The 13,481-nt window shown below is 36.8% G+C and overlaps 1 protein-coding gene across 5 annotated transcripts in view; it reads left to right on the plus strand.

The window, feature by feature from the left end:
* The window catches only part of IKZF2 (IKAROS family zinc finger 2), a gene marked incomplete at both ends in the record, with an annotated part of 171,859 nt that extends 158,716 nt beyond the window's left edge, over positions 1-13,143 (plus strand). For 4 of the 5 annotated variants that reach the window (XM_080690018.1, XM_080690019.1, XM_080690015.1 and 1 more), the window contains 2 exons: positions 6,018-6,161; positions 12,419-13,143. In XM_080690018.1, coding sequence (XP_080546144.1) covers positions 6,018-6,161; positions 12,419-13,143 — 869 coding nt within the window. The remainder of the gene's footprint in view (positions 1-6,017; positions 6,162-12,418) is intronic. The other variant, XM_080690017.1, reaches the window with a different exon arrangement.
* Between the last annotated feature and the right edge of the window lie 338 nt (positions 13,144-13,481).

The raw sequence follows: 13,481 nt of genomic DNA on the forward strand, positions 1-13,481 counted from the left end.
ACTGTTGTAGTGGTTGAGGTGGGCTTAGTGGCCTGGAAGACATGAAGTTAGATAATTGAAAGCAAGTTACAAGCGTAGAATCTAAAATGCTTGGTGTGTGTTTGTAAGGCAGCATGGTAGGGAGGAGAGGCATGGACTGGTGAGAGGAAGAAATCTGGGGTCTAGCATAGATGGTGGTGTAGATAATGTTGCCATTCATTGGGATGGGAATTAGGAAATAGAAGGTTTGGGGAGGGAGGAAAGGAAAGATGTCCAGTTTTAAGCATTTCTTCAATGCACCTGTAAGATAACCAAGTAAAACTAAGAGAATGTTGAATACATAGACCTTGAGCTTCTGAGAGAGGTATAAAAAGGAATTGAAAATGTGGTAGCCAGCATTACACAGGTAGTAGCCGAAGTCATAGATTTTAATAAGGTATCTTTGTTCATTTTGAGTTGCTATAACAAAGTATTTGTGGCTGGGTATTTTACAAAAAAAAAAAGTGGTTTCTTTTGGTTTATGCTCCTAGGGAGGGCTTCACAGCAGGTAGCATCTCATCCTGTGATCACACAGAGAGGTCACATGGTGAGAGGGAAACCAAGGAGGGACTGGACTTGCTTTTGTAACAGCCTGCTCTCCTGGGAACTAATCCCCTCCAGGGATATTAAACCATTCTGTGAGACCAACACTAATCCTTGAACAAGAGTCCTGCCCCAGTGACCTAATCACTTGCTACTAGGCCCCTCCTTTTAAAGGCTTCAACACCTTTCAATAACCATTATGTTGGGGACCAAGCTTCAAGCATATGAACCGTTAACCTTTAGGGGAACAAATCATATCCAAACCATAATGTGAGACAATATGGTAAGTATATAGTGAACACTTAGAAGGCCAAGAACATACTAGGCGGGACAGAAGGGGGGAGGAACAAAGCCTTGAGGATGAGTAAGGGCAGAGCAGGGACTTGGAAAGAATTATTTCATAGAAGCCAAAGCAAGCATCAGCACTGTCAAATGCCATCAAGAAAATAACTCAGATAACTGAAAAGTGCTTTCTTAGATACAGCAACATGAAGAAAATTTGTGACAATATAGAAGACATCTGTCCTTACATATCTGACATCCCTCCCCCTTCGCTTGATAACAAAACTTTCATATAGAAGAAGAACTTTAAACCTTTATTAGAGAACTCTCTCCCATTGCATGCAGCCATAATAGAACTGTCCGTGCAGTTCCCCAGCCATCTCCTATGAGGGGTTAGACTTGCAACCTAATTTAGATCTTTCTGGTTTTTTTCCCTGAAATTTGATTTTGTGTGTGTGTGTGTGTGTGTGTGTGTGTGTGTGTGTGTGTTGGTGGTGGTGGTGGTACTGGAGTTCCTGGAAACCCTTCTACATCTGGGCTACACTCCCAGACCTATTTTATATTTTTATTTGGAAACAGGGTCTCTTAAGCCAGCACGGCTGGCTTCGAACCTGCACGATCTTCCTGTCTCTGCCTCCCAAGCGGAGGGATTACACGCATGTGCCCTGTGCCACCATGCCCAGCCTAAAAATTTAATTTTAAGTGAATTTTTTATTTAAAAAAATCTCTGTTGGGATTGGGTGCAATGATACGAGCCATGATCCAGGTACTCAGGAGACCGAGGCAAGATGATCACAAATTTGAGGCTAGCTTGGGCAACTTTGTGAGATTCTGTCTCAAAATAAAATTACTAAGCAGAGCTGGGGATGTGCTTTGTGGTAGAGCACTTGCCTAAAATGTACAATCCCCTGCATTAAATCCCAAGTACTACAAAAACAAGAGCTAAAATGCTATGTTGGGAAGTTTCTTATGGTTCTGCCTTTATGGTTTGTCAATGTGAGGAAATAATGATATGATGCAAATACAAATACATTTTTATCCTGGTTATAACCTCACATAATTCAAAGAAGATGTATGGTTATGGAGTTTGCTCAAACAGGTGAGATTAGCACATTGCTATATTTTTTTAGCCTAGATAAAATGTCTCACCATTTAATTAATGCAACTGAGATATCCGATACCTAGAGAATTTGTTTAAGGCAGTATATATCCAGAAACATTTGAGCTGCACCCAGATTCATGGAAGCAAAAATCTCAAATTGTGGAATTTAAAAAAAATCAGGTCTGTTTCGGTGACAGACTTTACAAATATGTATAACTGGTTTATGAGATATCAGCCCTTAAAACAGGTTGGCAATAAATAGTATAGCATAGTGGTTAAGAGCTCAGGCTCAGAAGTCAGACTTCCACATAGTAACATCCCCTGCTAACTAAATGTGAATACCAAGGAAGTGACTTAAAATCTCTGGGTTGTTGTTTCTTTATCTGTAAAATGAAAATGGTAGTAACACCCCTTTTGTGGAGTTATTGAATGGATTATTGGATTATTAAATGCAAAGCTTTAAAACAGTACTTTGTTTATCAGTTGTTATTATTGCCAGTATAGAAAGAAAATTAAGTTTTGGCATCAAGGATTTTAAAGTAAAAGCTAGACTAGTGCCCTACCAGTGTCACTATATTCAGTTCGTATGGGCTTCATTGAACTCGAGACAAATCGTTTGAACTGAGGTGGATGTGGTGTGGGACAGTTTCCATACTCAGGTTTCGTTTTGAATGTAAAATGTATGCAAATATGAAGATTCAGGGTGAAACTTAGAGCAGAACTGACATATTTTAGAGTACTCATTTCAAAACTAATTAGCATATTCAACTTGGGTGGCAAATCCCTTTAGCCAAGTTTGCTGGTAATTTTTTTTTTTTTTTTTTTTTTTTGTGGTAGTACTGGGGATGGAACCCTTCTACCTCTGGGCTACACTTCAAACCTATTTTTTTTTTTTTTTAATTTGGAAACAGGGTCTCTTAAGCCAGCGAGGCTGGCTTCGAACCTGCGTGATCCTCCTGTCTCCACCTCCCAAGCATGGGGATTACGAGCTTGCTCCACCACACCTGGCTATTCTTTAGTTTGTTTTGTTTTGTTTTGTTTTGTTTTGTTTTGTTTTTTCCCGGCTCTCAAATTTTTTATTATAACAATTGGAATCTTTAAAATCCCATGGCATTTTATATATGTGTGTATTTAGGTATGTATTTAGGTATGTATGTATGTATTTTTGCAGTACTGGGGGTGGAACCCAGTAGCATTATACTTCCAAGTTACACCTCCAGCCCAATTTTTTTTTCTTTTTCGTGTGCATTTTTTATTTTTATTTATAAGTGGAACATGTTGAAAATGGTGTACATTTAGATTGTGCTTCGTGTCCTTTCCCCCCATTTCCCTCCCCCCTCCCAATAAAGAGAGTCAAGGTTAACCATGTTATATTTATACTATTACACATATTCGTATGTAGCTCCTCCATTGAACAACCTCAGCTTTCTTCCTCTCCTATCCTTCCATTCAAACTTTGCTGAGATTTCCCCTCCATCATCTGGAGTGCCTCTGGTATTACCACTACTCCGTAGCTTGGGTATATTAGAGAAAAGATGTCCCTTCTCTTTCTGTGCTTGACTAATCTCACTTAACATAATGATCTCCAGTTCCTTCCATCTTCTTGCAAATGCTATTATTTTATTTTTCGTTATAGCTGAATAGAATTCCATTGTGTGTATTTCCCATAATTTTGCAATCCATTCATCTGGGTTTTTTTCTTAGCAAAATTTAAAATTTTTTTCTCTTTATTTTAGATCTAGGTATGTGACATATTTTTATGTTCATTTCACACCTGGGTTTCTTTTTAATTTTTTAGTTATTTTTAATAATGTCGTGCCTGTGAATCTACTATCCCCCCAAAGCTAAGATTTTAACCCTAATCTGTATCACATTATCTATCTCACCATCATTCCATCAGATACCCTATCTGAATTCTGTGTTCATCCTTGAAACATATTTTTAATTCTTTGTGTTTTGGGGAATCCTCAGGTTTTCTTGTGTGTGTTTTTTTAGTTGAAACATTACATAATAGTTAGGTGTGGTGGTGCACACCTGTCATTGTAATTCTGGTTACTCAGGAAACCCAGGCAGAGGATCATAATAAGGTAAGGCCATTTGGGCAAATTAAGAAGACCCATTCTCAAAATAAAATTTACAAAAGGGCTGAGGTTATAGCTCAGTGGCAGTGTGTTTTCCTAGCATGTATGAGGCCCTAGTTCCATCCCCAATACTGGGGGAAAGAGATTACATAATGTCTTTTGCAATATCTTGGGATATACGTTTTCCACTTGATAATATCATGAATAATATCAGTGTAGAGAATGACCTCAGTGTTTGCTTATTACTGAATCTCATCTTGGAATTTGTTTTACCAAATTAGCATATAATGGTTGCAAAATTCTTTGCTGTTCAGAGCCAGAGGATCTCTTAAAGATTAACATTTTCTGGCCCATCCACTAAGTTAACCAAAACATAGACTGGATATTGATTTCTTTAAACATATCCAAATTAGGGCCGGGCGTGGTGGTGCACGCTTGTAATCCCCGCACTTGGGAGGCAGAGACAGGAGGATCACACAGGTTTGAAGCCAGCCACGCGCGCTGGCTTAGGAGATCCTGTTTCCAAATAAAAATGTAAAAATAGGTCTGGGAGTGTAGACCGGAGGTAGAAGGGCTTCCAGGAACCCCAGTACCACCACCAAAAAAAAAAAAAAAACATATCCAAATTAGGAGAGACATTTTTATTTTTTATTTCTTCAAACTCAGCTATTAAATGTGTCATCTGAATTATGCAATAAAGTTTTTTTTTTGCTTGTTCACTTTTAATGCCCCCCCCCCAAGATCTCCGTATAAATGAGAATGCATGATGTTCCACACAGTGGGACTAACTTGTGCAAATGAAAGGATCAGGGCTGGGCATTTAGGTGAAAAATGTATATCCCAAGGCATTTAGGAGGCAGAGACTGGAGGATCAGAGTTCGTGGATAGCCCCAGCTACTTAGGCCCTTCACAACTCAGTGAGAACCTGTTTCAAAAATAAAAAGACTAAAATATAGGGCTGGGGGTGTGGCTCAGAGGTAGAATGCCCCTAGGTTCCATCCCTGGTATTAAAAAAAAAAAAAAGGTCAAAGTTCATCATTTTTTTTCAGTGTATTCTACATTGGTAAATACAGCCTTAAAACCTAAAACCTGTAGATCTTTCTCATGAACACTAGTTTTAACCAACTGATCTGGTCTGAGATGTTACCCTTTCCTTAATTAAAAATCCTTGGACAGTATTTCTATTCAAAATCTGCCTTTTTATAGTCTGTACTATGAACGTAAGTATATAATGCTGTATCTAAGGCCCAACACATTAGCCTATAGCAACTTAAACAAACAGAATGAGTAGAGAACAGCATTGGAGGGTCTATGTCAGATGAATTAGGGCAGTCGTTTAGTGAGCCAATTTGGAAATGGATTATTTATGCTGCTGAAGAACTCTTTTTAAAATAAATTGTAATCATAAAAGCGCCACCATTGACTATGTTCTGAATTGAATGTCCTTCAGGAAGGCTGCTTTGTGCAGGTATTTAGGCTACTGCTGATATGGCTAACAGCTCATCAAATAGAATATCTGCTGCAGGAAACTAGGGAGGGGGCAGTGGTGTCAGATACCGTGCTGTTATTCTGAGAGTCTGGCTAAGTTTGTCTCCAAAACAATTTGATTCACTTAAAATATTGTAGAAAAATAAACTCAAAGCCTTAACAGTACTGCAGCCTTGAAATATTACTGATTTTAATCAATGTTAAAAACACTTTCAAAAGAGGCATGAGAAACCAGATGAACATGTTTGCCACCAATAGTGCCAACAGTTTATGTCATTGATCTGAGAGAAACTCAGATTAAAAACAAATTCTGTGTGCGTGTGTGTGTGTGTGTGTGTGTGTGTGTGTATAAAGTTAAAGATTATTCTTTTACACTAGCAGTTATTCTTTCTACTTGCTTTCATTCAAGCACACTAGTTTATGTTCTTTTAACACGGCAAATCCCTGCCACTTCTAAATGTTGAAGAAATTATCAGATTGCCTTTTTATATGGTTTTATATAGTACCTCCTATGGAAGATTGTAAGGAACAAGAGCCTATTATGGACAACAATATTTCTCTGGTGCCTTTTGAGAGACCTGCTGTCATAGAGAAGCTCGCGGGGAATATGGGAAAACGTAAAAGCTCCACTCCACAAAAGTTTGTGGGTAAGCAGTACAAATGCTTTTGTTTCTTTACAAGGTGATTTTAATTGGAAAAGGCAAGTTCCGTGTATTAGAAGTACATATATTTGTATTCCAAATCACGAAGAGAATACCCATACATTTTCTTCACTATTCTTTTTTACTCTATGACACAATTTATACATCACACTTACACACACACACGCACATGCACAGACATACGCTTAGGCAGATAAGCAAAATAAAAATAATGGAAAAACTGCTAGTAAGTTATTATCTCATAATATAATGGTATATAAATGAAATAGCATGTAAAAAACCCATCATTTTAAAATACTTATACATAATAAGGAAAATGGTCTAACCTTTTGGCCAGTTTTATAATCTGCTTAAAATTTGCATTAGTACCAGGATTTTTATGATTTTCTTTACATTATTTTTTTGGCATTTAATCTAGGAATATAAGATTTTAATTTTTCTAAAATTCCTCCTTAGAAAAACTATATAGCAGCCTACATTCAAGTTATTTAATTTACATGTCTATATTTTATATTTTCGTCTTTATTTTTTCAACTAGCCTATGATTTTGAACTGAAAAGATTAGCAATCATATATTTAGACTTTCCTTTTCCACTTCTAAACCCTTAAATATTCTTTGATACATCCAGTGTTGGTATCAAAATGCATGCTTTAAGTCTTGGGTATCTCTGAGGATACAAAAGTCATCTATTTTTTTAAGACTATATGAATAATAGAAATTCAGTAGAAATAATTGCTAAAGAACTGTCACTCATTGTATATGTAATCTATTTTTGCAGACTTAATGTAAGATAAAAATAAGAAGAGATAAAAATATTAAAACAGATTCTCACATTCTCATGTCAGAGTGAGCATCTCAGGACATCCTGATTGAGTGATGATTGGGAGAAAGCCTTTTTTTAGTTATTTCAGGGAGCGAAGGGTAATGAAATTCTGTTACTCCAGTAAACATTTTCAGAAGGTTTCCTTTCAATCTTAAATCGCAGAACTAACAAAGTACCAAAATATCACGCTATAACCAGCTGGAGGGATTTAGGAAGACTGCCTTGAAATAAGGCTGATTGTAACTATAAGGATCATAGATTATTTGAGGTCGGTTCAAGACCATGAGATTACACTCAAAGATTTGTCATGGTAACTTTTATTTCTGTTACCCGTTCTTTGTTTTTCTAGGTATATATGAAAGAGGGAGAGGAAAGACAGTTTCTTTATTTTAAAATTGATCAGTTTGTTGGAAGTAATTAAATGTTTATATCTGACTAGACACTAGTGTATTTAGAAAACTAGGAAACCTTCTTGTCTTCAAAGTTTATATAGTCTGCTCTTTGTAACAATTTTGTCATATTTTCTATGACAGAAATCCTAGTCTCAATTTGATTTGATTATATTCCTTGGAAAAGAGACAGATTTTTAGAAAATTATAGTATGATTCTAACACAATGGCATTAGACTTTTATGAATAATTTGAGGATTTTCCCCTTTATTTAGATTCTATCATAGGAATATATGGCAAAGTATAGCGATAATAACTATTTCTGTAATTGCTCTTGAAATGAAAATTTCCCATATTTACCATTTCTTTTCATCATGTCCCTTAGTCAAATACTGCTCTTTGACCTTATCAAGCTCTCAAAACCAATGATCCCTGAACTTTGTGCATATCTATTTGTCTTTTCCTCCTTTCTTATCCAGCTTGGATTTTATGGTTTATTGCTTTTACCAATATTATTAAGTGTCTTGTCTTACTGTCCCATCACCTTCTCCTGGTAAAACCCCACTCTCCCACAGGGTTGATAAAGCATCTTTTCCATATCTGTATCTCAGCACCTTATGCTTTTAGAGAAAATCCCACAGTCTTCTGAATTGGTGTCACTATAGATAAATAAATAACTGATCCCCACTTTCAGGTGGCCCATCCATACTAGCAGCATTCCTTTAATCTACCCCTGGCCCATCATCTCTTCTGCTGCTCAACATGGCCATTTTCAACCTTTATTCTCTGCACACTATGTATCTGACTCCTTGGTGTTCTTATGTCTGTACTGACAGGGAACAAAATGAGCTAAAACAATTGCAGTAACACATCACCAATCCCCTGGGATTGTGTGCATCCATGTTAATACTTTATTCTTTTTCTCCTGGGTTTCATGAAAGAAGAATCTTTCTTCTTCATTAATTCCTCCTGTTTTTCTCTCAGAACAGAGAAACATTTTGGTACCTCTCACACTATAATTTTTCTTCTTTCTCATTTGCTTATCCACATTTAATGTGATAAATTCCCATAATTTAATTTTTTTCCCTCAAGCCCAGGTCTTCTTCTAGCTACTACCACTTCTTTTCTTCAAAGATCAAAGTTTTGAAAGAATTCTGTTTACTTTCCACAATTTTTTTTCTATTCATTTCCCAAGCCATGCAGGCTTTTTTTTTATGCTCCACTGAATTTATTTTCGTGGATGTTGTAATTCGCTCACTTCCTTAGTGCCAAAACCAAGGGACCTCTTAGACTTTGTCGCACAGATCTTAGAGCATTTGGCACCATTGTATAGCTAGCACCTTCTGAAACATCTCTCCTTGGTCTTCTGTGACATTTTTTCCTATGACATTGATTTTTTTGTATTTTCTCCATTTTCAGACTTCTCCTTTTCATTCTTCTTTATGCACTTATCCTTTTCCGGTATGCAGATTGAGCAGGGTACTAATGGAGGCCCCCATTCACATGCCTAAACATTTCAATATTTTAAATCAAGTACAAGCCAGGCGTGGTAGTGCTTGCTTGTAATCCCAGTACATGACAGGCTGAGACAGGAGGATGATCGCAGGTTTGAAGCCGGCCTCAGTAGCTTAGTGAGGCTCTCAGCAACTTAATGAGACTCTGTTTCCAAATAAAATGTAAAATAAGGCTGGGGGTATAGCCTGAAGGTTGAAGGCCCTAGGTTCCATGTCCAGTACCACAAAAAAAAAAAAAAAAAAAAAAATCAAAGCTAGGTGTGGTGGCACACGCTTGTAATCCCAGCATTTAGGAGGCCGAGACAGGAGGATCGCTGTTTGCAGACAGCCTCAGCAACTTAGTGAGGCCCTTTGCAACTCAGTGAGACCCTGTTTCAAAATAAAGAATAAAAAATAGGGCTGGGGGTGTCACTAGGAGGTAGAATGCTCCTAGGTTCCATCCCTAGTACCGCAAAAAAAAAAAAAAAAACCAAGCATACACACACACACACACACACACACACACACACACACACACACGCTTTACCTTCCTATCTTGGAATACTAAGTTCAAATAAATAAGAATTCTCAGGCTCCTTGGTGTCCCACAGTAGGCTTTGAGAGCATGAGGAGGACTACTTCCTGGTTTGCAACCAGGCCCCTCCCTTAGGCCTATTCCTGGTTCTGTCCATCACCAAACAGATGTGTCATAAACACAGGTGCAGGTAGTCCTGCCTACATTTCCAGGTTCTTTTTACATTGCACCCCACACGTAGCACATAAATAATAGTGTCTTAACCATGCATCTGTCCTAGGTGGATGCTTACCATTAGCACAGCTGGTACACAAGAGAGTGGACCCCATGAAGAGGACTATACATTTCCTAAGAACATATTCAGAGCCATTTGGTGAAGGAATTCTGGGGTCTAAGTATCAAAGCTGTAGTCTGAGAAATAAGCCACAGAGGCACACTCTTTTGCCCCTGTAAAAGAGGAGCAAAGCCCATGGCTTTCTAAACATGATGCCAAGAACAAGAATCCCATTTGGCTTTGTGTGTTGGCATAAAAATGTTTTTCAGGTTCTATTTTTTGACCCTCTTTTCTTCACGGTTTACCTATTGCTGAGTGTTACCATTTACTCTCAAGCAGAGGCTGCCTTCTCTCATCTGATGACTTTCAGATCTACATCTCAAACCCAGATCTCTCTCCTAAGTTTGATACTGTATCTAAGTACTTGCTGGACATGACTATTGCTCATGATGGTCTCCAAACTGAAATTTATCATCTTTTCTATCTCACTGTTATCCTCTAAGCTTCCCAGACCAGAAAACTGGGCTTATACTTCCTTTCTTTTTCTCATTGTCTACATCTAGATAATAACCAAGCCCTAGCAACTGAATTTTTCTGTCTCTTTTATTGCTTTTTTCTGCTGTCACTGATATTACACTCACTCAGGTCACTATCATTGCTATAACAACTTCTTAAATCTTCTTAAGTGAATAACTACCCAGGTATTCATTCCTTCTTTAACCTCTTTTTAACCTGTTTCTTTCAGGATAAAATGCTAATTTTTGCTGTTGTTTGAGCCCTAAAATTATCTGACTCATCTTTCTCATCTCTTTCCACTCCTAGCCATGTTGAAGTATAAGTAATTCCTGATGTCTGAGTCTTGCCCTCTTGCTTCTGAGTCTTCCCACCTGGGCTGTACCCTACATTCTTCACACGGCTAGTGTTCTCTTATTCCCGAAGTCGCTTCCTTCATTCCCCCAGTACAAGTTAAATATTCCTCTTATTTGATTTCATGGCACACACCAAGCTATATTATAAATAATCCTTAAGTTTCTGCCATTCCTTCAAAACTGCTAGCTCTTTGAGACATAGAGCAGATTTGGCTAACTGAACTTTGAAATCTTGATATCACAACATCTTAATTTGAATGCCATAGGATAATTTCTCATCATTTCCCTTCAACTTTTTATTATTCCATTTATTATCCCAATTTATCTTTGGGGTCATTAAAATCCAAAATGATACTGACTACCTGAATGTGCTTTTCCAAAATGTAGTTCTCTGGATTCACATTTGCTATCAACATTACATGTTAGGCTTACACTCACAACGTACTAAACATTTATGAGAAGTCTATATTTATTTTAAGAAATGTTTATTTATAAGATTTATTTTTTAAAGTAACTAGGTTAATGTCACATCATTTTAGGGGCAAATTTTCATTCATTCATTTATTCATTCCTTTTACAATGTAGAACCCTTTACATAATGTTGGAAAGTCTATGAAATAAAGATATGTATTATATATGAATGCCACATATTTTAATTTCATAAAAACAGAAATTGGAAAGAACAAATTCATCAGAATTATGACAGCTATTAGAGTACATTACTGCCTTCAACAGTTTCTATGTTTTATTTCTTAACAAAACAGAAACCTAAAATTTGGCAAAATCCATCAATTAGTAGGACTGGATGATAGATATACAGGTATTTGCCATATTTTCCAGTGCCCCTTTATCTCTTATTATTTTTTACTTTTTTTGGTATATTATTGTCACAGAATTTTTAAAAGATGAACTATATTATTATCTGGTGATATTTTAAGAAAATTAAAATTTATTTTCTTATTTTGAGTGCCCAAATTATTTTGTAGTTAATGTTCACACATTATGTTGAAATAAAATATGTTTGTTGAAGTAAATATTAAATGAAAAAACTACAAATATACTTCAAACAAGAAACAGTATGGAAAACTAACAACGGATGTATATATGGTATCATCGTATATGTTTGAATAAAAATGTAATGATGTGAAAATGAATAAATGTCAACTCCTAGAAGCAAAACAGTAAAACATGAAATTTTCAATTTATAAGCAAATACATTAAATAATAATTCTAATTTATTTTAAATAGCCTGTTGGTATTATTCATGTTATCAGATGATATAAATTTTTAAAGTATCCTAATAATAGTTCTTTTTGAATTCTCCGAATTTACATATATTGGCTATATAAACTTCTTTTTTTCTGAAATGGCAACCAAAAAAACCAAATGGATCCTGCACAAGAGTGAAACAGCATCTTATAATCAGATCACTCTTGGTTTTATGATCAGAGCTTGATCACTTGTTTGAAATATGCAAAACCAAGCATAGTCTTTGACTTATTTTCACCAGATATTCTTTCTTCTATAGTCCCTTCAGTTCCATGAAAGTAAACTTTTTAATATAAAATGAAAATAAGATAAACTCAATCATACCTTTCAGATCATAGTCTTGTGACGGCATTAGGACAATCACAAATTACTTTTTATTATTACTTCCCTTTTCATTTTAAGAATATCTGTGATTCTCAGAGAATTAAAGAGTAGAAATACATGATCTAAAGAATAAGATATACCATATTATGGAAAATGGAAGTAATTACTTTGTATGTGTGAATGCATTCTTTTTATCCAGTCATGGATTTCATGTTTTTGTTTGTTTGTTTTGCTTTTTGCTTTGTTTTCTCTCTCCCGCTTTCAGGAGAGAAGCTCATGCGATTCAGCTACCCAGACATTCATTTTGATATGAACTTGACGTATGAGAAGGAGGCTGAGCTGATGCAGTCTCATATGATGGACCAAGCCATCAACAATGCAATCACCTACCTTGGAGCTGAGGCCCTTCACCCTCTGATGCAGCACCCGCCAAGCACAATTGCTGAGGTGGCCCCAGTTATAAGCTCAGCTTATTCTCAGGTCTATCATCCAAATAGGATAGAAAGACCTATTAGCAGGGAAACCACTGATAGTCATGAAAACAACATGGATGGCCCTATCTCTCTCATCAGACCAAAGAGTCGACCCCAGGAAAGAGAGGCCTCTCCCAGCAATAGCTGCCTGGATTCTACTGACTCAGAAAGCAGCCATGATGACCACCAGTCCTACCAAGGAAACCCTGCCTTAAATCCCAAGAGGAAACAAAGCCCAGCTTACATGAAGGAGGATGTCAAGGCTTTGGATACCACCAAAGCTCCTAAGGGCTCTCTGAAGGACATCTATAAGGTTTTCAATGGAGAAGGAGAACAGATAAGGGCCTTCAAGTGTGAGCACTGCCGAGTCCTTTTCCTAGACCATGTCATGTACACCATTCACATGGGTTGCCATGGCTACCGGGACCCACTGGAATGCAACATCTGTGGCTATAGAAGCCAGGACCGTTACGAGTTTTCATCACACATTGTTCGAGGGGAGCACACATTCCACTAGGCCTTTTCATTCCAAAGGGGACCCCTATGAAGTAAAGAACTGCACATGAAGAAATACTGCACTTACGATCCCACCTTCCCTCGGATGTTGACACACTTTAAAAAAATATTATTACTGTCGATAATTCTTATTTTGTGGACGCAGTGTCATTTGCTCTGCCTAATTACAATAAGGAAGAAACAGAAGAGAGAAGGGATGGGGATATTGTTTCTTGATTACTTGGCTTCTTTATTTTGTGGGAATTTAAAGCAGTTCATTTCTGCCACACATAGATATAAGGCATATCATGCTCTGAAAAAAATCACTTGATTCATATAGTTTTACCTAAGATATTCTAA

This window comes from Muscardinus avellanarius (genome assembly GCF_963383645.1).
Source record: "Muscardinus avellanarius genome assembly, chromosome: 2".
Classification (NCBI taxonomy): Eukaryota; Metazoa; Chordata; class Mammalia; order Rodentia; family Gliridae; genus Muscardinus; species Muscardinus avellanarius.